The sequence below is a fragment of the Aphis gossypii genome, chromosome 3 (genome assembly GCF_020184175.1).
Source record: "Aphis gossypii isolate Hap1 chromosome 3, ASM2018417v2, whole genome shotgun sequence".
NCBI lineage: Eukaryota > Metazoa > Arthropoda > Insecta > Hemiptera > Aphididae > Aphis > Aphis gossypii.
This window is the reverse complement of record NC_065532.1, coordinates 50,056,749-50,082,515: the sequence shown is the minus strand read 5'-3', so window position 1 is coordinate 50,082,515 and position 25,767 is coordinate 50,056,749. Positions and strand designations below refer to the sequence as shown.

At 26.2% G+C, this 25,767-nt stretch overlaps 1 protein-coding gene across 5 annotated transcripts; it reads right to left on the bottom strand.

The window, feature by feature from the left end:
* Positions 1 to 2,475: 2,475 nt before the first annotated feature.
* Positions 2,476 to 24,085, bottom strand: LOC114130409 (RNA-binding motif protein, X-linked 2-like). Of its 5 annotated transcripts, XM_050204202.1 has the most exons (6): positions 23,742 to 24,081; positions 23,607 to 23,673; positions 4,662 to 4,814; positions 4,353 to 4,589; positions 3,209 to 3,254; positions 2,476 to 3,018 (listed from the first exon to the last, which is right to left on the bottom strand). In XM_050204202.1, the coding sequence occupies exons 1-5, from the start codon at positions 23,788 to 23,790 to the stop codon at positions 3,224 to 3,226; spliced, it is 537 nt and encodes a 178-aa protein (XP_050060159.1). In that variant the 5' UTR covers positions 23,791 to 24,081; the 3' UTR covers positions 2,476 to 3,018; positions 3,209 to 3,223. The 5 variants fall into 5 exon arrangements, with proteins under 5 accessions (XP_050060159.1, XP_050060160.1, XP_050060158.1 ...); XM_050204203.1 differs by lacking the exon at positions 3,209 to 3,254 and having other exon boundaries at positions 4,338 to 4,589; positions 23,742 to 24,056; XM_050204201.1 differs by lacking the exon at positions 3,209 to 3,254 and having other exon boundaries at positions 2,477 to 3,018; positions 23,742 to 24,085.
* Between the last annotated feature and the right edge of the window lie 1,682 nt (positions 24,086 to 25,767).

Here is a 25,767-nt window from a genome sequence, read left to right as displayed (position 1 = left end):
AAGGGTATTCACTTTTCCATCGGAAACCACCCCCGAAGTTTGAAATTGAAGCATTATTTCGACTAGTTATGCTGTACACAGACACACACAAAAAAAAAAACATACATCATTGTAAAATCAATACATTCATCACTCCGTTCAGAATCTAAAAAAGAATCACATGCTTTAAAATCCGCGCCCTAGTAATAAGTAATAATCCATAAGTTGTTACAACAAAAACCAAACAATATAATAATAAATAAAATTATTTTTCTGAATACATTTTCTTAAAATATAAAATTTGAAAAAAATGTGTGGGGCCAATGAGAAATACAAATTTAACATTTTTTACGTTTTTTTTTGCATATAAATTCTGAAGTCAATACATTAGATCATACATCGTATATTTATATAATCGTATATTTATTTAAAGTATATTTGTCGGAATAGAATTAGCTCAATAACATATATTTGTTCGAAACAATAGCCAACAAATATTTAAACATAAATCAAGAGAAGCAATAAGTACTTATATTTGTTATTTTTAGACAAAGCTATTTCTTAAAGACTAAAGTGAAGTATTTTGTTATGGATGCATAGTGGAAGGATGATATAAGTATTTAGGTACATAATATTATACTTATATATTCCATCTATTGTGTCTATTGTGATTGTTGTAAGTCTTGACTCTTGAGATAAATACAACGTCTACAGAATACAACTGTGATCTGAACATATTATGATGTAATGTAGGTATTAAATCAATAGGTAGCCAATAGTTTTATAAAATAATAATAATAATCATATAATATATTATACAGGTACACTTTGACTTTTTATATCAAAATTTTTCTTTTTATTGAATAAATAATCATAAACGCTTTATATTATGTAACCACCCATAAAATAACGTTGATCATGTTTATTATTTTGCACTTGATTTTCTAAGTGTTTATAAATAATAATAATAAACTAAAGATTGTATTTAATGATACCAATTAAATGGGTTGTGATTTATTTAGAGACAGTTCGATATCTAATTATTTTGCGCTTCTTTGTGTTTAATCATATTCATTGATCGATAGGTATATCTATAATTGTAGCCCACATTCTGTAATTGCCAATATTTTTTATTTATTGCCCAATATTGAATTTTTCCCGTATAAGTATATCTATAATTACAAAAATTGATTTTGGCGTAATGGCGTTACGCTTTTCACTTTTCAGACATACCAGGTTAATAAATATAAATATAATTAAATAATTAATCACTGCAGTCGTTCATAATAATTTATATTTTTTATCATATAGTATTATTTAGGTACGATAAACTCATTGATAAATAATAGATTATATTATGTACATATTCTGTTTTTTTATTGGTATTTAGGTACATATTGATTGACTTTTATAAGTTAAAGATAATCAAGTTACGTACCAACTACCAAATATTTTTTTTTAATACTAGAAAATATTGTTCAAATTGGTAACATCTGGGCACATGAAAAAAGTAAAACTCTATGACTATTACTCAACATTCTACTAAAATGGTAACGATTGGTAACATTCTTAGTGAGGAGGGGTTAGTAATATTTATTTTTTTAGTAGATACCTATGTTTTTATATTGGCCAAGATAAAATAATTACTATAGAAATAAATAATTTAAAATATTGGTATTAGTTTGTTATAGCTAATAAATACATCATATAAATATAAAATAATAATTAATTCATATGATAAGATATTATGTTGAAAAATGTATAAAAATGTTTAGGCTTTCTTTGATTACTAACATTTTGCTACACCTTTTAAAATTGTTTTAAATGAATCCCAATTATTTAGTTTTGATCATCACATAAATTCTATCATGTACAAGTTAATGTTTATTTGTACCTCTATGGCTTTGTTGTCCCAACTGGCCAAACCCCTCATTTTCTCAACATTTTTTGTGTGGGCTACTAAGTTAGGGTCCACATAACTGTATCTATGATTAACTTATACTTTATATACTTTATATTAAAATCTGTGTTGTTTCAAATTAACATACACTTTCCAGCGGCCAGAAAAAAATATATAACCATGTCTCGGTGGCGTAAATAGCGTGACTGGAGCTGTGCCTGTTGAAATTTAATGGAATTACGCCAATGCCATCTCTAATATTGGTTAATAATATGCATTTATGTTATTTCTGATCGATTTTGCACACTAACTATAAAACATTGTTTAGTTTCACACCATACTTGCATATATCATCAAACATTCATTGTTGAAATAATTTATGCCTTGCATTATATTTCCAGTGTTCAAAAAGACTTTTAATTATTAAATTTGTATATGGCAGGGTGATAATAAATTTGAGTGGTAGGTCTATAAAGTGTTCACTCACCCGAGGGAGTTATAACAAATCAGTATCAAACAAACTAATTATAATAAAAAATTGTTATTTGTAATTTTTATTGAAAATAATTTTATTTAGAAATAATCAATTCTTACATACTATTAAGTACCATAAAACATTGGGATAATTTTTTTAAAAATGAGCAGTACTAAACGGTATTTTGTTTTTTTCATGTTGAACTTATTTTCTTAGGATGCCTTTGATAGTCAGAAACTTGGAACAAAGATTTTAATGAAAACATTTGAATAAAAACACTTAATTAAAACAAATTTTAGGTGACAGTCAACAATCTAATTTAATGGAAAATTTCTTTAAAAAAAAATACCTCCATATTTTTTTATGAATGACATGATTACCATCTCTTGCAGCTATTTAAATCCTCATTTTTAGTATTGTATTGCTGTTTCATAAACATTTATGTTCATATAGTGAGTTGATTATCTATATCAGTGCTTCTCAACCTATGAAAGCTCATAGATAGTACGCGAAGAAAATCTCCCTTTATAAAATTCTATAGGTATATAAAAAGGTTGAGAACCGCTGATCTATGTAATAAATGCCTCGCTATGAATGGTTATGTATTGGTATTCTTCTTCTTGAGTAACAGGTAGAAATCTTTGTTTCATTTTCTTTCAGTTTTCTGAAATTAAAAAAGAATCAAAACATGAAGAACTGTATGATAAAAAAAATAAAACTAATGTCACATTAAGAAAAGATTTTCAAATTAAGTTAATTAAATGCTATAAATTAGCAGTTAATGCCACAAAGGTATTTATAAATAAATTCAATAATAATAATATATTAGTATATAATCATTTAATGCTTTATACCACTTTAAGATGTGTTCAAAGACCTTGGAAGCTGGAATTTATAACCCTATTCAAAATAAAATGAAAAATTTATTACAAATTATATCAGCTCTATCATTAATTACTGGAAAATATATTTATGGAGAAATATTTAAGAAAAAAAAGAAAGAAAGTTTTGTACGTATCATTTTAGTTAAATTGCTTTTATGATTACTACTATTACAGATAAAAATATATTTAAAATGATTTTATTTTAATGATTCTAGGATTTAGTTCAACATTGCAAAGATTTAGAGAATATGTTGGAGGAATGTGGTTATAAAGACACAGACATTGACAATCATAGTGATAATAATAGTAATATACTAGATGTCAATTAAGTACTACAATAGTAAATACCTATATCAAAGTTACAGGTAATTCAATTTGATTTGAAAAGTTATAAACATTTTAAACACAGTCAGTCAAGAGAAGGATGTTAGTATAAGTTCTAAAACTAAATCATCTAAAGACTACAGTAGTAGAGATAAATCAAGAGAAAGAGATAGAATGAAGATAAAAGACAACAGAAGAGAATATAATAACAAGGATTATGATGACAACTATAAAAGAAATAGTAATCAAAAAGATGACAGGAATTTAAGACAGAAATTAAAGAGGAAATGTTATCACCACAATTTCAAAGAACAATTCGCACTCCAGAAATCAAACAAGAAGTTTGTACTCCAGAAATAAAACGAGAAGTTTGTACTCCAGAAATAATTAGAAGTCCTGATTATAAAAGTAATAAAGCAATTCTAAAATCTAAAGATAAAAAACGACACCACAAGGATAAATCTAAAGAAAAAAATAATATGCGCTATAAATCTCAAAGAGAAGGGCCAAGAGAAAAATATAGAAAGAGACATGACAAAAGTGAACAAGATTCTAGGAAAGAGAAAAGTTATAAACATTCTATGAACAAACCTATTTTAAAAAGGAAGAAAATTGTATGTCAACTCCACAGATGAATAGAAAATCATTAATAATTCAAACCACAATGGAAGAAACTAATAATTTTGGAAAAAGTGAAGAAAATTAAATAATAATAGATGAATAGTTGTTAAATATAAAAAGTATTGATTTTGATAAAAAATCACATTATATTTACATAAAATTTTAATACTTTTTTTGTTTTTTGTATTTTTTAGTTTTAATTTTGTTTGTGGGTTCTGAGTTTCTTGGTGGTTTGTAATCTTTAACATGATCAATACGTAATATTCGACCTAGTACCCGTGTACCATTAAAGTTATCTACTGCTAATATTGTACTTCTTTGGTCTTCATAGCATACAAAACAAAATCCTTTCTGTTTGCCAGTGTCTTTATCCCGTACCAAATTTAGGTTAGTAATTTCTCCATACCTAAAATTAAAAACAATTTATTAATTTTTCAATAATTTTATTTGATTAATAAATTATACAAAATGCAATTACTGAGAAAATATAGACATGACATCGCCTTCAGAAAGGTCATAAGGTAATCCACCAACAAATATCCATGCACTTGATTTATATTCATCGTGCCATGAACTTTTCGGCAGTCGTTGCAATTCTTGTTCACTGAGTTTTTTCACATTTCTCATATTACTAAAAAAATAAATACAATTTATGAAATGGATACACATTATACATTATAAACAAATATATACAATAAATATTATATAATAATTTTGATACTTGACTTAGTTTCAAGTAGTAAATATTTTTACTTTTAAACAACATTTTTGTTGTTGTTGTTATTTTATAACCAAAAAATCAAAAATATACACGGTCACGGTGTATTAAGTATGACATTTTTAAACTAAAATTACATTTGAATGAGTCAGATTATTGTGACAAAGACAGTACAGAAGAATAACTTTCTTTTATTAATATTTGAAATTTAAAATTAATTAAATTGCATACCCACAATGATATTCTCAATTGCAATGTTTTAGACAAAAGTTAATTCAACTTACTGTATAGCTTAAAGTAAAATAAATCAATTTGATAATACTATCAAAAATATAACATGAAATATGCTTAGTAAATAGTAATAGACTATCTTAGCTTGGAATTATTTTTTGTGTATAATAATATAACATTGAATTCAAATTTAATACATCCATCACAGTAACCCATTCAACACCTACTTTACAGCAAGTAATACCCATATGCCAACATTTATTATTTAAGACTACTTTAACAGCTGCACATATGGTTTTTCTTTTATGCATTACTTATGATCTACACGTGGATTACCAATATTAAGTTGTATACGTCTAAGTGGTCCTGATCAAGCCTAATAATAGTTATAAGTATGAAAATATTAAAAAAATTATTAGTATTAAATCATAATTTTTTATTTTTTTATTAAAATCTATAAAAAGTAGTAATATAATAAATAAATTTGATCAGGGAAGAATTAAATTTATTAAAAAAAAATAATTATAAATAATATACAGTATACATTTATATATAGATAAAATTAGGTTAGCATTTATGGATTTAAAAGTAAGTCATATATTTATATAATATATATTATGAAAAATAATAAGCTATTTTAAATCTTTAAGAAATATGCAAAGTTTAATTTTAAATCATTCTTATTAAAATAACAACAATTTTATTTTAAGTTAACATTTTTGTAATTTCGTCAATTCATAGTTTTGTATAAAATGTATTTCAAAATTATATTTCATGCAGAGTTTTGCACCTAAATCATCAGAAAACAACCTTTAAAAATGCAACACCCGATATTCATATAATCCAAATGATATTGGTCAATAACATCCATATTAACTGAAACCCAAATAAAAGATTTTATAATAGTTAACCTAAAATATGAATATTTTTTTTTACAAATTCTGTGTGATAAGTCACTGTATTTTTTTCAGATAGTTAGATTTGTAACTTGTTGAATTTGATATTATTAATAATCATAACACATATAAATTATGTGTTTGAGCAAACAAAATAGCAGCAGTACTAAATAATTGCAAACAGTAATAATCCAAATTGACAATTTTTAAGAATTATTGTAGTTATTGTAATAACTATTCACTGCTATTAGAAAAAAATTATGATTTAAAATTATATTTTAAGGAAAATTGTATAGTACATAAATAGTTATTAAATTAACTTCTTGATGTCTGCGAAACTACTTAAAATCGTTTTCATCCTAAATAATAATGCCTATGACTTATGAGTTATGAGCAACCAAACATATATTTTTAATTTCTGTGTTTCAACTCCCAGCACTAATAAGTTTGAATATCAAATAAATAATTTAAGTGCATAACCGTGATTTTAAGAACATATTTCTAACATATAAAATACTTTTTTCATATTTCATAACATAATTTAACATAATTTTTTCAAATACATATTTTGAAGGTTTTATGAACACATAAATCCTTCCACAAGATGATTAAATATACTTTTAGGACTTAGGTACAACTTTAATAAACCTCTTATGGCATTAACACTTTTTTTGAGATTTCTAAAATTGATATGATCACTATAATAATAAATATCCGTTATTTTATTTAAAATTAATAAACCAATACAATTTTTTTTTACATTAACTACTTTTATTTCATTTACATTTATTAGTTATAAGCTAATTTTGATATTTTTATTTGTGTTCACTCGGTTTCCATTAACTGGGACAAATGGCAAGCCTATAATACATGCAGTTTATTTATATCATTATTAATAATACAGGTACTTTTCAGTTATTACAACTGCATATATTTATACATTATTAGGTAAGTTTTACCGTAGAAATGGAATGTAACATTCTCATAATTTTTTTTTTAAATTTACCAAGTCTTTTTGCCAAGCATAAAAACAATACTGAACTAATTTTACCTTAACAAATAGATTTTTAAAGGCACATATAGAGAGACAAAAGAAAGCTTTTTAATTAAAGTCAAATAAAAGACTATATCTTCACTATTACATGTAATCAAAAATAATATTAAGTTAGGCAAAATTGTCTAGGCATAATTCTAATTTAGCTCCCAAACAATTTTTTGGAATTTTTTTTTTCAAATTGTGTGTTTTTGTATGCTTTATTTAATGGTACTTATAAAAAAAGTTGCTCAAACTTCTTTTGGAAGTTATGTTTAAAAAACTTGATTTTTTAAAAAATCGTTGGTGTAATAATGGAATAACCTATAACATAATTAATATAATAATATATTATAGACTTACCTAAGGTGGATTTACATAACAAGTCAAGGAATATTTTCAATTTTAATTGTCTGAGTGAGCGTAGTGAATTAGAAAAATCGCTTGGTGTATTATGTGCTTTTTTATAATTTTACATAGATGGTGATATATTGAAAAAACTAATTTTCAGTATTTTAAATACAAAAATACGATTTATTAAAAAATCGAACATTTTGAAGTTTTTTGAATTTTTGAACATAACTTCTAAGGGAAGTTTGAGCGACTTTTTAAAAGTGCCATTAAATAATTAATAAAGCATACAAAAACATACAATTTGAAAAAAAAATTCCAAAATATTGTTTGGGAGCTAAACTAGGATTGTTCTACCGTCTAATCTGATTGTTGGCATGGATATACAACAGAAGAATTATAAAAGGCTGGTTTCAATCATCTAACAGTGAATTACATGTCATATGATTGTGTATATCCAACAACAAGTGCTCACATACAAAATGTTGAACGGTTATGGGTATCAGCTAAATGGCAAAACAAAAAACTTAGGAGAATATCTAGTTAGAAATTTGATAGCTATTTAGTTGAGTTAACATAATGTCAAGCTCTTTAAACGGATAATTTTTTTGTCAAAACTCCAAATACATACCACGACATTTTATACCCCGTATGAATTATTAAAATTATTATTTGTCATGATAACTAAATAGTACAGTAAGTAGCTCTTTGGTTGTTAAGATTTTGTCAATAACAGTTAGTTTTAATCGTAATATTCAGCACAGCAAGAGCAAAAATAATTCATAATTATAAGTATAGGTATTAATAATTGAAATTTATAAAATTAAATAATTGAAGTATTATAAATTTGACTAAGGGCCGTTCTTACAATGTTCGGTTAGTGCCTGATAACAATAACTGGAAGATTTTCTCATGTGTTAACCGATAGAACTCTACAGGTTAGTCTTAACCGAATGTTAACCGGACATAGCAAGGACGGCCTTTAGAGTGTTTTAATTTTGGTTTAGGTAATAATTGTCCAATCTTGATAAATGATAATATATTATTTTTTATACTTCTATGGATAGTACATTCATAATACATTCAAGTTATTGTGTAGGATAAATTACATAACATTGAGAAATAAAATGTAAAACTAGTATATTAAGTAAGAAAAAAAATGTCAAACAATCATTTAAAAACGTTGTACTTACGTTAATGGATTCATTTTAATTTTTAATACTTGTCCGTTTTATGATTTGAATTAAAAAATATTTTAATAGTTTTAACTATTAACCTCGCTATTAACTATAAATAATAAATTTATTTTAAATCACATTACTACATTAGTCGTAAATTGTAATAAGATCTTCTAAGACCGTGCGTGCGACTGTCGTTATTACTCCGTAAATTTGATAATTTTTATATACGGTATAGTTTATTCATTATGGTTTTTGTCCGCTTTTTTTCTATTTTTATTTTTTATTATTTGTTGTTTATATTGTTTCTGCTGCGCGACAGTGTCATCAATTATTTTGCTAAAACTTATTATTTTATTGTATCTCGATGACACTGTCCGCAGCAAAAGTTATAAAAGGCTGGAGGCACCATCTCCGAGCGCCTTTTTTCCATCATTCTTTGGTCCACAGACATCGTCCCGTTTTTGGTTTTTCATTTCAAAGCACATGTTGCAGAGGTTTTTTTTGTCATTCTTTTGCATCATCGATTATTCTTACAAGCAATTTTCTGGTAAAGTATCGTTTCTAGTATCACTCGTTGTACAAATTTATTAATTATATGTTTCCCTATAGGATGGTCATTTCTTGTGTCTAAACTCAGTTTTTTTTGCTGTCATTCTGTGTTATTCGTCAGCAGTTCTCTTAAAGCGATCGCACGTGTTCGGTTTGTTCTTAATATTAAGTTATCCTTTTTTGTATTATCATTATAAGTAGGTCCCCGGCACGGTCGCGTGGGATAAAATCCACCGTTTTAAGATAACTGCCTGTGTTGTGACTGTGAGTATTTTTTTTGGTTTTACATTTATACTTATTATATTTTATGCCATTGTAAACATTAATAGCCGTTTTTTTCCTTATATTATATTCATGTGCTAATCAAGCACCGTAAAAATTATATTTTGTAACTATATTCATTGCTAATCAAGCAAAATTAATTATATTGTATTTATTGCTAATCAAGCAAAAACCTTTATATTATATTCATCAATTTATATTTATTAAATTTATTTTCATTATAGTCAAATCACGCACATAAATTTATTAGTAGTTGGTTTTTTTTTTACCTTTATTATTTTACTGTCATAGTGTGAAAGCAATATTCAGTAGTATATTTCTTATTATTAACGCTGAACGCTAGTAGCGCCGACAAATATCAATGGTCCATACAAATTCATTAAATGTACACTTTGATTGCAAGAGATTTTTAAAATTAAAGTTTTCACATAATATAATATAAATTAAATATTCTGTTATTACTCAACAAATGAATCTAGTAATTCTATTATAAAAATATGTTATCTTTTTAATTTCTAAATACCTACCTAAATTATTTACAATAGGTATCTATTTACCACTTACCAAATTGTGCAACCTATGTTTGTTTAAAATAATAATTAAATTATTCCTGAAAATAAAATATGGAGGAAGAATGTTTTAAATTCAAAGTGGGTATTTTATTATTAAGTTTAACTTAGTATGGATTTATCCTATCTAAAATTCTATTAATTTTCTAGTTAAATTATTAGTTATAGCACTTATAGGCTAAACCATGTATATTTAAATACATATAGTACATAATTTTCTGGATTTTTCTGAATCATTGGCGTAATAATAAATAATATAGAAAAATATAATAAAACTTCCATAAAATAAATGTCGGTCGGCGCAGCTGTTCTGGCTGAAAGTCATAAAAAAAGTCGAAGGGATCGCTTTTTACAGTTTTGAAAATAATAAGGGGAACCCTTACTTTTATTTTCACTATATAAATCTGTCGCCCTTATACTATTGCGTAGGTATCGATAGATTAAAAATAAAAGTATTATTTTTTATATGTCACGACATTATAATATGTACTTATTATAATATGACAACTAAATCGTTTCGTTGTTTTTATAGACTAAATTGTTGGATGACACGAGTGATACTATAACAATTGGGTCACGTTTATATATAATATATATATAGGTACTATGTCATAGGTGTAGGTTAGGAATGGTAGGATAACGGATCAATGGAGTTGTTCGTTTGGTTGAGACTTTTATATATAGACAATTGACATGCGACCATAACGACCGATATACGCGCTGTTTGACTATTTTAAATCCAAATTCCGTAACTATATATTATTAGTTATAAGGGTTATGACTCGTGAAATGTCTAGCTGTCACGACTCACGACAATACGACCAACGTATTATTATTTTATAGCAAACGCCGAGTAAAGTTAAAATATTATATATTTTAAACAATTGATTATACGCAGCTTTATAATACATTAATACGTGTATAATAATAATAGGTAAGTACAAGACAATTTTTTAAGTCGGATGGATACAACATTTTAGGACACACTTATTTAATGTCTCGATATTAAAAGTTCATGACAGCAAATTTAAAATAGATTAAACTCGCTATCGTTTTGTTTATTTTAGTATCAAAAGTAATTTAGTTACGCATGTCAAATTTATAGGTGCTAGTGTAAAATGTTCTGTCGGAAGTTTTTTTATTCAATATTATAACTTATAATATTATATAGTGGCCAGTGGGAAATGAGTACTTTAAAATATTAATATTTTACCTGCTTATAACTCGACAGGACGTTACACCCCATTATAATTATGATTTTTTTTATATACCTAAGTTATCGTTTGGCGTGAAAAGGGGAATATAAATAATATAATAAAGTAGATCAATAAATGATTATTGATGACATATCGATAGCCGATAGGTATGACATCGAACATGTGATAAATATAGCGACTTTTACGATTTGCACGCGTGTAATAGTAGTTTCTATGTTAAGTTTCAAAAGGTATTCAATTATTTTTCATTATTCGTTACGTATTATTATACATTTTTTTTACGACGACGGAGGCAGTATAATTTATTGAAGTTAGTATACAGCAACGGCATCTATCGGACGGGCGACGTTTGTATTATCACATTACGCATAGTCATATTCCGCTAGAGTCCTCTGAAAGTATTCAAAATATCTATTATTTTTGGTTTTTTTTCAATATTAATTCGAAAAGACAAAATGAAGGTGCAGACTTCAGAGACTAGACGTAAATATTAGAGCATCCCTTAATAAATTACAATAAATTACAGTATCATAAAGCCAATAAATGTTGAGTTTACACGGAAGGAATTAAAAAAAAAACTTATAGATATACCTGTATAGGTACTTACGATTTAATAGGTAATATTTAGTCAGCACATAAAATATTTTTATTGGCATATTAATGCGATGAATACGATTATGCAATAAAACGGTAAACAAATCACTGATAAACCGGAAATTATGTCAAGAAACGAGTTCATCTTTCCTATACTATACTATTAAATTATTTTAGTTATATAACTACAGCGTAGACTTTAAATGCCTATTTTTGTTTCGATCTCAAAGTGTAGTACAGCATCATTATTTATCACTCATGATGGTACATAGTATATTATAATTATTATTGTTTAGTAACTATAAAATAGAAATAGAGCTGTATGTATTCACTTACATATCATGAGTGTGGTTTGTGAAAATTAATAAGAGTGCACCCGCAGAGCATGAATAATTTACTGCTCGCATTAGGTATAGGTACATCGCAGATAGGTATAATCGCGTACAAACCGTTGCAAAAAAAATTTATTCCGATCGTGCGGTGGCACGTAGCACGCTGTAGAAGCAAATGGGTAGTTTTGCGATATACTTATAATGATATATCACAGGCACATGAATAAATAACGATTTGACGTTATGTATATACCTACGGAGGTATGACGACGTGTACTTGTTTAGTATACGCGTCCCGGAGGCAACAAAACCAAACGGTTATTTAAAATAATAACAAGGTAATAACATATTTCGAAAAAGCGCAGAAGACTATACGAAATGTGAAATCTGTAGTGTATACTTACTACTTAGGTATAAATATTTATACATAATGTACTGCAGTGTATACAGGTAATGCATTTATGAGTTTATCGTGCAAGAATAAAACTAAATTTTGTCGAAGAAATGTGAGATTATACTGGTATATTATTGTTTTACGCGCCTTAAACGACCCGCAGATGAATAAATAATCATTATATTATAATATTTTGGCGGAATGTAATATTAATAATTAATAATAATAATCACGTAGTAGAGTAAATCAACGATAGCTGCAGTATCAATGTAATGTTTTACGAAAAAATGTGTTTTATCAAATCGATTATATAACGGGTTGTTGTATATTAATAATACATTCGTGCTTTAATTATAGTTAATTAGATTAACAAAAAATAATTAATAACTAGATTATTTCGAATGACTATATGCTGTAAGTAGGTATTTAAAATATATTACAAATTATCTGCGTTTATTAATAACCTATAATCGTCGAGGTTGAAAAAAACATCTCGTAATAGCTCAATAGCTGTATGATTTTTTACCAGTAGAATTTATCTATTATTTATAATCAATGCCAGTACCCATCTATATAGAATATATTATAAAATATTATTTGTTTATCGTCAAGATTCACATAAATAATGACTAAAAAGACTAATTTAATTAAATAATCAATGAAAAATTATGAAAATTTTAATTCAATAATGTATCTATACATTAGAAGGACAAAATATTTGAAATCTTGTGAATTGTGATTGAACTGCAATGCACACTTTTTAATCTTAGATTCATATTCTGTGTGATGCTGAACTATTATCAGGTACCTATAAATATAGTTATTATGATTTTTCTATGACTTTTCAATGTTTAAAAATTTGATAGTGTAAAATTAATACTTACCTAATGATCGTCCTCTATATTTTGAATTCAAATTCATCTGACATATTATGTTGGTTGAATTTAACTCTATATCTACCTTGTTTTATGCTCCTAATTTTACGCATAATAGAGAAATTATATAGTAAATAATATTTTATAAACGAAATACATATTATGTAAACATTAAACAATACATATCACATATAGTTTTTATTCAATTATTAATTACCTTGAAACCCCATTCGTAACTGTTGGAAGAGCAATTTACCTATCCGTCGTAATTTTGGCATAATTATTTCAGCACGATATTGTTAAAACTTAAAATTACTTTTTATTTGTCTTATTTAATAAAAAATGATACCTAATTGTTAACTATTATACTGACTGCGTCAGTTTATTTTCGTGAAATTCCATTTTAAATTTTTAAAGTGAATAGGGTACGTGCTACGTGCGATTATCTAAATTATAAATATTAGTTTCAACTGTTTCAAGACTGCTTAGTCTTAATTAGAGGACAGATAAAACTTATTGAAGTCTTTGACTATCGTTCATGTTGTGCATATAAGTATATTATCATAACATTAATATTAATGTATGATCGTATTATTATTTTTTATATATTGTGCAGTACAGTCACGTGGATGTAATATTTGACTTCGATTGAACGGATTAACTATAATAATTATTATCGATTCAAACTTACGGATAGGACAATATTGATCGATACAATGATAACATGAAGAATTATAGAATATATTAATGATACTAATATACTTATGTACATTGCACACATTATTAATATATTATGTTACATATTATTGAACTTGTAACCGAACGAATGAATAGAATTCAGAATCATAGATATCTATAGGTACGCTTGTTATGCTTATAACTTATTTAAGTATATATATTTTACATATACATAAATTACAAATAATATATTAGTTATACGATGAGCACTCGTGTGTGATAAACGATAATTAACAATAGATATATAATATATATACATATTTTTTATTACTACTCTCGATCTTTAATGTTATTAAACAGAATAAAGTAACTATGTAGCAAAATATTTAATTTGCATCATTATATCACTGTTCAAACAAAAATAATATATAATGGTTATTATCGTATATCAATTACGGACTACGGGCATCTAATGAGTAGGTAATAATATGATTAGACGTACCTAATTTAATTTTTCAGTGAGCCTTTAGATCTGATTTATTATCGCGAAACACAAAAACAATATTTGGATATAGCCAACAATGATATTTAATAATTAACCGTTGAATAATATTATGTAAACGTATATAATATTATGATATATTATTAATAGTAGTGCTAGATTAGTTAAAACTGTATGATGCACAAATCACGTGGATACCTACGTGATGTAAATTTTGTTTTTCAAATACATATTTAGTATATAGTAAATATATATAGTACTATAATAGATGTATAGGTACTTAAATTAAAATTGTGAAGTTCATATTGCAAATGTTTAATTAGGTATATCATTTTGTAATTTTATCATGTTTTTTGTTCAATTAAAATTTACTACTTTACTAATTATAACAACATATATATTATGTTTGTAATATATATATAATATGTATATATATATATTATCATTTATCACTAATCACTGTTATTGTTGAAATTATAATATCCGAATAAAATCAAAAAATAACTTGAATTTTATACTTGAACGTAACTAGTGAGTAATGACTAACTCATTTAGTATAATATATTATTATGTTTCTAAACTGATCACAAAACCGAAAATGTTGAGTTATTTAGATTTTAGAACATGACTTATTGGAGTACACTTTTTTTGAGAAAACAGATTCTAGTTTTGTAAGATTGCTATACAGTATTTTATAACTTTATACGCTACCTATATTTCTGTATATTTATGGATTCGCTGTATTATAAATCAGCTGCAGAAGTGTATTCTTAAACGTTTCTATTAACTTTCCTTCTAATATTAATATTTGATTATATGCTATAAAGATTACACAAGTACCTACCTATTGATATCGTGTATTATATTTTGCGTATAAATATATAATACTTATAGATAATGAATAATAAATATTAATAATATCAGTTATTTGATACAAATAAGAAATGTTTTATTGAAATTGCTTAATAAGATTATAAACAAGCGAGAAACTAAATTTGTTTATGAGAAACGATATATCTAATTGATATTAGTTCACCGATAAACTTTAGGTTCGCAGTCGACAAATATAGGTATTATTAGAATTTTTTATACTTGACGAAATATTGTTTTATATTTTAATTAGGATTTGAAAATAATATATAATTTAATTTCACTTTAATGCCTATGCAAAAAACATTAATTTTTTTCCAAACAAGCAAATAAATATGGAACAAAAACAAAAATTATTGCCAATAGTTTGAAACTATTACAAGTTCGTAAAGATAACTAACAGTAAATAATCAAAAATAAGGAAAAAAATATTCAGTAATAATAAGTCGTTTATAAATATAGATAATATGATATCACGTGAAAATTCTCGTAATTATCATGCATAAATATATTATGCTCAAATGTTATATACATATACGCCATTTTAAAAACATTTTTTTTCTAGTTTAAGATAGTTGATATTATACTGTATTACACAATGTGGAAAGTGTATAATTAGCGTAACAGGAATGTGTCTTATATTATTATCGAGCAGGGTGCAATATAAACTTCACATTTATTATACATTATATATAATATAATAAATAATAATATATACATTTGCAAAAAAAAATTACCGTGTTATGTAATACTCCTAAATAACAAATAATACACATATAGTTTATATATAGGTTTCATTTTACAGTTATTTTTTCTATTGTCAATATTGCGTGTATCCGGAGGGAAAATACTCGAAATCGACCCGACCTTTATAATAACATTTATACTATATAATATACATCTCAGTAGGTATACAGTGCAGTGTACTATACACAGTACACACGTTGCACACACGTCTCGTAAATATATCATCACGCACACACACACGTATAGATACCACATTCAAGAAAAACACTAAATGTGTTGCGAAAATAAAAGCACGCTTCGACATACTATAACATAATATAATATCGTATTGTTATATCATAGATATCAATTGTTTGGCTATTGATATTATTATGTAATACTAATAATGGCGAGAGGACCACCTTGGAGACGGACAAATTTGTACGTTACGCGCGCGTATATTTATTTCAACATCTGCGACCCCTGTGACGCGATTTCCAATATTATAAGGCGAGTACATATATATATATATAATACAACAATATAAGTATTGGCACGAACTCGGAGACGATCCCCCGTTCGCAAGACTACAAAATACATTATGTAAGTAAAGTAATACGTATACTAGTCATATTGTAACAATATTCTCTAAACATTCATCTTAACATATAAGCGACGAATGTTAACTATATAATATTATATACGACTAAAGGGTGATCAGAATTGTTAGGTTACATAAATATTTTCTCCGTGTAAACTCAAACTGAACGGAGAAAAAATTATTTTCTTCGGCATCTTTTGAATAAAGGAGTTTTTTTATTATAGTTGGGGGCGTACACTTTTGAAAAGCAAATCAAATAACTATTTTCTTAGTAATAATTTTAAGTTTTTTAATATTTTTGCACACCATATACACGCGCTCTAATTTATATTATGTGAAACATCCACATTGCATATAGTACTATCGTTTCTGTACTAGTTTATCTATATAATCCTGAAATAGGAATAATCTTCCTAACTAAAAATTCCTACGAAAAGCTTAAAATTATGAAACTATTTTAAAAATTATTTAAAATTACAGTAGAATGTTTCATGCATGTTTTAAGAATTCGAAATTAATATTTTTTGAATATGTTTTAACAAAATTTATTTGAAGATAAATCTATAGGTATAATATACGAATCCAATGTGTTTAAAATTCAAATAGGTCCTCATAAAATATGCACGTGGCTTTATATGTTTAACTTTTTTTTTGTATGGATTTATGGTTGAAATTGACCATCAGAAGGAGCTTCCTTATTTTTATAGATTAAATATTAAGTAATGTGTTGTTTTATTTTTGTACATATTCGCATACATTAATATATCGGCTTTATTATAGAAAAAAATGTTTTATAACTACTAAAATTCATATATTTAGTAGGTGCACATGATGGAAAACGAAGATTTTAATAAATATTGTGTTGTATAGTAAAAATAATTTGTTAAATATTTTATCTATCATTATTATTAATATTTTATTGACTTATTTTTGTAGTAATAAATTTTTACTTTAGAAAATAAACGAGGTTCTTGGCCTTTCCGTCATTGATTTTGAGGTCCATTTATTATTAATTATAAAAGCAATCACTTTTTGTAATGTACATTAGATATAATAACACGGTTGCGGATTTGTATTATTATCTCATTATTAACACCGAATAATACAATTTGTCATACAGAGTGTTCGAAAGTTAAGACAAATTGAAAAACTTAAATTTATTATTTGTAAACGTTTATTGTTTGGATTATACTTGGAAACTTAACTTAAAACCGTGGTTTATACGTAGGAGTATATGCACATATAAAGTTCTTATTCAAAATAATAAATTCAATGTATATAATTTAAAATAATTTTAAGTTTATAGTAGAGTATATTATACACACAATCTATAATAATATGATATTATAAAAGCTAACTAAATTAATATTTTTATAAACAATTTGTAGAATCGTAGCGCGTTGAATAAATATGAAACTTTTAATTTAATTTAAATTTTTTTACAATAAATCTATCGACTGAATTTTGAAAACGATATGCATAGTTACTGTCTTCGCTTTTAAATTTTTAGAACACCGCGATGTATATAGGACTATAGGTACCTACTAAAAATACAATATTATCGGTGGGCTTGCTAAATTGTGAAATTCGAGAGGTAGCGCATAATTCAGTTATACCATTGATTATATAGAATAGACTATTCTATTCTATAATCAATGGTTTTACCTATATACTTTGTTGATATATTATATACCTATCAATAAACAATATTATTATTAGATATACATAAACTATGTTAAACAAAATTTAACAGCATCCACTAAAACTGTTTAGTCGCGGAGACCCTTTAATTATAATTTGTGTTATGTTTAACAATATTATTGTGCAGTGATCATAATTAAAGCTAAAGCTGTGAAAGAGATATGATCTGTTAAACACAGTCCGTACAACAATTTCAATACAACAATAATAACATTAAACCAAAAATGGTAAAGGTTAATAAGTCAAAGACTGTGTGTGTAGATATATAACACTTCAAACAATCTGCAGAACGGATAAAATATCCTAATGACATTGGCCTCAATGCCTTATATTAATCTATGCAGAGTAGGTATATAGTGTGGTGTATACGTACGGCGTACGCTCTAATTATGTACAATGTATGCATACCTATGATTTATCTATAATATATTATATACATAATTTTATGAACAGTAAAATAATCGCAGTAATCGTTATTTGCGATATTTCAGTAAATATATTGAATAATTATAAAATTTAAATATTTCAACATTATATACATAAATCATATTAATTATTTATTAGATAGACATTATTAAAATAGTAAAAAAACAAAATTAATTATATGTACGCATAATAGGTTATTATATAATCCACAAAATAAATTCAAATTAATAATTTTTGCTTGATGTTTGTGATACCTGACATTTATTTTTTTTTCAAAAGTCTTGTTGGACAAAGGCATTTTCTGAATCGAACAGGGGACTTTTTGTTATACACACACGGATATAGTTATAACTTATAACATTATTGATAAGTACAAATAGTAGGTATACTAAACATAAAAATAATTTTACATGAAGTAAAGCTTACAAATTCCAACATATCGTGCTGGAATATATTTTAAATGCCAGGTATTCTAACCTCGTTGAATTTGTTTTTTAAAATTGAATTTTCTCTTTTTTCATTTAATTTGTCAATAACCCTAGTGGCTGAGAACCAAGAAAAAAAAGATTCAATGAACCTAGGACGCATGCTTGACATGCTTGTACATTCGCGTACACAAAATTAGCATCTTCAATTAGCTATATTCTAAAAATATGTTAAGAAATAAGAACAGTTTTATTTTACCTATTATACGTACATAATTTTCGAATATTATCGTATAATATTTATCAAAATATATACTTTAAAGATTATAAAATGTATTGATTGCTGAGTACTGACGTAGTATCGCTTAAAACTTAAAAGTTACTTTGAATAATTATTAATTTTATATAAGTACAATGTAATGTAATGTATTTAACATATTTCTTAATATTGTATTAAGTTTGCCTATGCAAGACCCCTTGCAAATGACTCAAAAACAATGTAATTTGTATATTAAAATTAAGTTATTATTTTCAAAATATTGGCATTTAAGTTTTAAACGATTCATTGTTATAAATATATGTATAAAATAGAGATAACACCTATTTTGATTTATTATATTTTACTAGTATTTTGTGGAAACTCTGTAATAGTTAGTCAATAATAAGTTTGATTCGTAATACAATTATAGCAAAAACGACCTGATCAATGAAAGTTACAGAAAAACATGCGAAAATAAAAAAATAGTGAAATATTAATTATAATGAATATATAATATAGGAATTATGTATGATTCACTAAAAATAAAAATTTAATTTGAGACTAAGAAGATATATAGAAAACGGTGAGTGCTACTAATTTTAAGAATTAAAAAATATAATATGTAGATATTTATGATTTATCAATGTTTTATTATTTAGTGAAAATTGCAGGTTTTAAAAACAAAAACGATTATTCCCGTAATATTTTAATTTCTCTTCCATTGAGAAGGACTACCTCCTCAATTTATCTCTTTACCTATTTATATATAATATAATAATGTTTTATAATATATTATGTACAAATGTAAAAAATAAATATGTTTTATAAATTAAAATATTTTAACATTTTATTAACAATTTATAGTATTATAATGCTTTATTTGCAACACATCAATTATTAGTTAATAAATACGATTTTATTACGACAGTCGAACGAATAGTTATAAAATAGAAAAATGTGAAATTGTACGTACGAGGAGGAAAAACAATGTTAAATTATTAAATGTAATTTTATGTATGATTGGAATTTATAATATAATAGAAAATGCTATTTTAATCTCATAGTTTATACTATGATAATGTAAAATGTAAATATATAATTACTCATTATGCTTATAATAGTTATAATATATACTATATGTAACTCGTGTATATAATAATTTACTGTTTGTTTGTTTATCGGGAAAATTATACGTATCTCTTTTTTTTGACAAGTATTTATACGTTAGTAAAAGCCACCCACACGGGAGACCACGCGGGTGTATCACGACATATACATTTGTAAAACGACACGTGTTTTTCCTACCAAATCACTTATAGTACCTACCGACGACAGCTCCACTTAGTCCAAATTGCTATTACTTTAAGCGGTTTCGGAAAAATAATAAGTCGTGCCTAGGTGGCCTAACATGTCGTATATTTTAAAATTAAACATAGACTCGTGTATAAGGAAAAGATAGACTAACGGGAGCTAATAATATAATACACATAGAAGATATAAGTATAAGGGAACGCGGTGGAATGTTTAAAAGAATATAATCACTGCAGAATGTACTATTATTGTACAATATCAATATTACAAATTTTATAGATTCTGTAATAGATGTATTATGCTGTATTAAAAAATGTAACCGGGAGAGTTTTTTTGGTTTAACGACGAGGAGGTAAATCTATGGTCATAAAAAAAAATAAAAAAAACATATACAAGTCGAAGAAAAATAAACACCGCGTGAACATAATATCACAACGCATTTAAACGCATATAATGGGAATTGCAGAGTAACAATTATTGTCGTTGTTTCGACGTACACCTATTAAAAACGGAAATGTTTGGGTTTCGCCGTACCATACGGTCGCGCAATTAAACGAACAGGGTCGCGGAAACGTGCTTTTTCACTTTGCCAAAACCCCGTCGCCATCGACCGCGGTGTCTAATAATTATTACTGCCATTATTATCGTCGTTATTATTATTTAAAATACCGTTTGTGTCTGTGTGTGTGTGTATATATATATGTACGTGAAAGTAGGCTACCGATGAGAAATTTAATGATCACTTGCGTTCGGTTTCTATTATAAAATTATACGGCTGCATTTCATGCAATCATGCGCCAAAAACAATGGTAACCATATATAATATAACTACGGCACCATCGTCTTTAAATATACGTTTAATAGTTATTTCGTTTAATAAAATAAAAAAAAAACTACAACAACAGTATCGGTCGAAAATGATCGCGGAGTAACGTCGAAAAAAATAAACGATTCCAGAAAAGTAATGTTAGTTATTATAGTTGTTCTAGCTGAAAGCAAACACCGTATAATATCATGTTATATGCGTTGTACAGTTGTATTCCGTGAAATAAACATTGATTGGCGTTTTCCTTAAATAAATTGCGAGTCGTATATATTATGTGTAAAATACAATCGAGCTCGATGGATATCCTAATAATAGAAATATATAAAATATTATACATTCTAATTCATACGAATGGATATTAGAGATGAAATATTATGCTTTGTAGATGATATCATTGTGAAACTTAAACTCAGATCTTAAACAACTTAATAAACTACTGTGTTAATTCTTCAGAATTGAATTGACAAAAGTTGAAATCGTCATAGCTATAATATATTTATTATAATTTTAGTCTTGGTTAAAAGTTCTAGATTAAATGACTTTAGATTATCCGAGAGACTTGAGGATAATTATAGTATTGTTAGTATTATTATTTAATATGTCTAACTTTAGATCTTAGGAATTTTGGAGTGATCAACAAATCAACAGTAAAGTTTCGAAATTACAGGTGGTGCGCTAATATTATTTTTCATTACTGATTTAGATAATGAAAACTAATATGATAGATCATTACAATTTTCCACTTGACCGTCTTATAATATCTTATTATAGTTATATTATAATATGAGGAAATTGACATATTAACCGCGTGGGCATAAATGATATACCTAATAATAATGATATGTGCCACCAATATACATGGGACGGTATATATTGCGAGTATTATTTTGGAATTTTGTTTACCGATAGGTTGAGTGTAGTAAAAAATAAATTGTATTAAAAATAAGTGTAGGCCACATTCAATCATTCACACACGGCACATATAATATATACACACACTTTTAATAGGTTTTCCGTCTTCGATGACTGCGGCAGTATTAATATTGTATTATTTAATAATATGACGATGATGCGATATAAACGATTATAGTTTAACTCTCAAAAATTACATTATAAAACGCGCACAATAAATATATATATATAAATTGAACATATTATATATATACGCGATTTAGTATTATAATATTGTATAAATACGATCTCGTTAACGCGTCGTTTGAATGGCGTGTGAATGTGCTTCGGGAATCTCCTCCGCGTCGCCTCCTGTACACCTATCCTATATTATTATAATACATATTATTATTATATTATTTATAAACGAAAAGGGAGAGTGTCGTTTTAAACGCGGGGCAGAGCGCATCGTCTGAAATACGCTTGTGATAGGCCAATTCGCGCACCCTTTTCGTTATACACACTCGGGCGTGCAGACGACAAAGTGTGTGTGGTAGGTATATATACGGTCGACTATACACGCGTTTATATATATAATATAATAATATGTACTGTGATTCTGCGGCGTTTAGTTTGTTTTCCCCTGGGCGATGCAGCGTGTAACCCATTGTTCACGGTGTGTGTGTGTGTGTGTACCAGTTATATACTTACATATGTATGTATAATAATCATGTATGTATATGTGTATAATATAATATATATATATTCCCCGACGGTTAAGTTCTTAATCGTTTTATTGTCAAACGTTACCCCCGCACAATATGATTCGTAGTCGAAGCTATACATATAGTAGGTACGCGCAAGCCACATCATATCACATAATATTATATATGTATATTACAACAATATTATGGGACAGTTGTTGTATAATGCAACGTAATGTTATCATTTTTATAATAATATTATGTAGATAATATATACGTACCGAGCATGCTCACCCCCACTTTCATCTTCAACAATGCAGTTCTTCAAAAGCTGAATGTCCGCGAAATCTTTAAACATATATACGTAAATGCCATATTATTTTACAATTATATTGATCTTTTTATTTTTTACTCACTATTAAGAAGTATTCTACGGAGATATAAGCTTCTGTTTCTAAATGACATCCTCCTCTTTTTAGTAAGTAAATATTAAGCGAAAGATTTTCCTTATAATCTTGACATATCAAAATCAAAATTCGAACGAGTAGTTTTTGAACTATTTAATTTTATATATAGTTATAGGTATACCTATACTAGAGACAATAGATTCATGATAATGGATTTTTGAAGAAATGGGAGTTCATTTTAAAATATTAGTAATTTGTATACATAAACACTTAAACTACCGAAAAACTTTATTCACTCGAATTTTGAATTAAATTCATAAAAATTAAATATAATATATTTAATAAATAATTTATAGAAGAAAAAGGAGGGGAAAGGATTCTTATTTTAAAAACAAAGTTTGTATCACCACACGAATTGAGAATATGAGTCTTGGACCTTATAAATTATAGTACATGTAGGTATTTCCACATTTCAAAAATCAGAATTATTTGAATTAATCATGATGGAGGTGAGCATATATGGCGAATTACTCTGTATACATTTTATATATATATAAAATATCGTCATCGGATTTGGTTTGCACGTTAAATTAGGAAGGCGGTCAGGATAAAATCGATTGTAAAATCAAATTCGCAGGATTTTCCCTTTACATCGTTCTTGGATACTTTCCTTTTTCCATATATGTGGCCACCTTTTCCAATAGTGAGCTATATTTGTATAGGTACCTATAAGATGTAGAAAATACGAGCATAAACATATATACTCACTTGCTTTTTGCTGCAGGCGTCTATGACCCATGTATATAATATACTATAATTTATAATGATTTAAGTATATTTATGTATTTTACGGGTGTAATATACACTGATGCTGCACGTGCACGCGGTGTATAATGGCATCATGCGACGGTTTTCAAATTTCAACGGTAGTTTTTTTCATTATTATTTATCTGTGGCGCGCACCACTTAATAGACATACACTGCTTGTATAATTAATATTTGGTAGCTCGTGTCGAATCGATTATTGCGATGATAGATTTTACTCATTAAATGTATTACGTTTTTAAAGTATATAATACGCACCACTCAACGTCCGACATTTAAGCGTGTATCTAAATTTAACTAAAATACATTTCGTGTGCTGTAATTAAACCAACCGATTTAACGTATACAAATTATATTATAGGGTTTTTGGTATAAATATAATATGCACACTGTCGATGAAATATGTATGTATACATTAATATATTTTCGTTAATGTGAATGCAGAAGATTAGATTTTACAGACAAGTTACATGTGTGTATAATAAAAAATATTTCTTTCGTAAAATTGATCTATACGCGTTATTTTTACACTAGCCACATCAATTATTTTATATTGTACCGTAAATAATATAATATGCATTCATGTTTAAGTTAGTTCAAATCTATTTTAAAAATAATAACTTTTATGGAAATGGAAATGTAAAATAAAAAGCTAAGAGCAGCGAGAGAATACTTAAAATTTATTTTGTCTTACAAATTAATTAGCGTTAAAAGTACATATAATATAATTATGTACATAATTATGACGTGTATACATACTATATTATAAATAATATAAATTAATAGTTAATTCAGCATAAAATATTTACACGTAGGCAAAAAGTAAAAACCAGGTTGAAAGTTCATAAAATAATCTGATTAATTTGTTAGCTATACCTAATGTGTTGTGAAAGCAGTGACTCGATAAAAACAATCAATTTTTTATAAAAATATCTATTCATTAAAATATATTATTAGTTATTAGTTATTACTTACTTATTAGTATTATTATACTCGTATTTATTATCTTAATATATTTGTGTGAGGACACATATAACACTACATTGTATGTTTGTATTATATTTTTTTTATATTCGTTCTTTCTTCAACTTAATTTACTCATTATTGTTATCAATTAAAACTATCATTAATTATACTTTTTTTGTTATCCCAGATCGAAAGTTTGTATTTATAGTTCGCAATGTAAATATACATCAAAATAAGATAGATA

Excerpts from the sequence above, each read along its gene's own strand:
- LOC114130409 (XM_050204201.1), bottom strand. The coding sequence starts at position 23,790 with ATGTCATTTAGAAACAGAAGCTTATATCTCCGTAGAATACTTCTTAAT. Across the intron at positions 23,674-23,741 it reads CCGTAGAATACTTCTTAATA|ATTTCGCGGACATTCAGCTT; the intron begins GTGAGTAAAAAA and ends ATATGTTTAAAG. Across the intron at positions 3,019-4,352 it reads AAATACAAAAAACAAAAAAA|AAAACTGAAAGAAAATGAAA; the intron begins GTATTAAAATTT and ends TTTTAATTTCAG.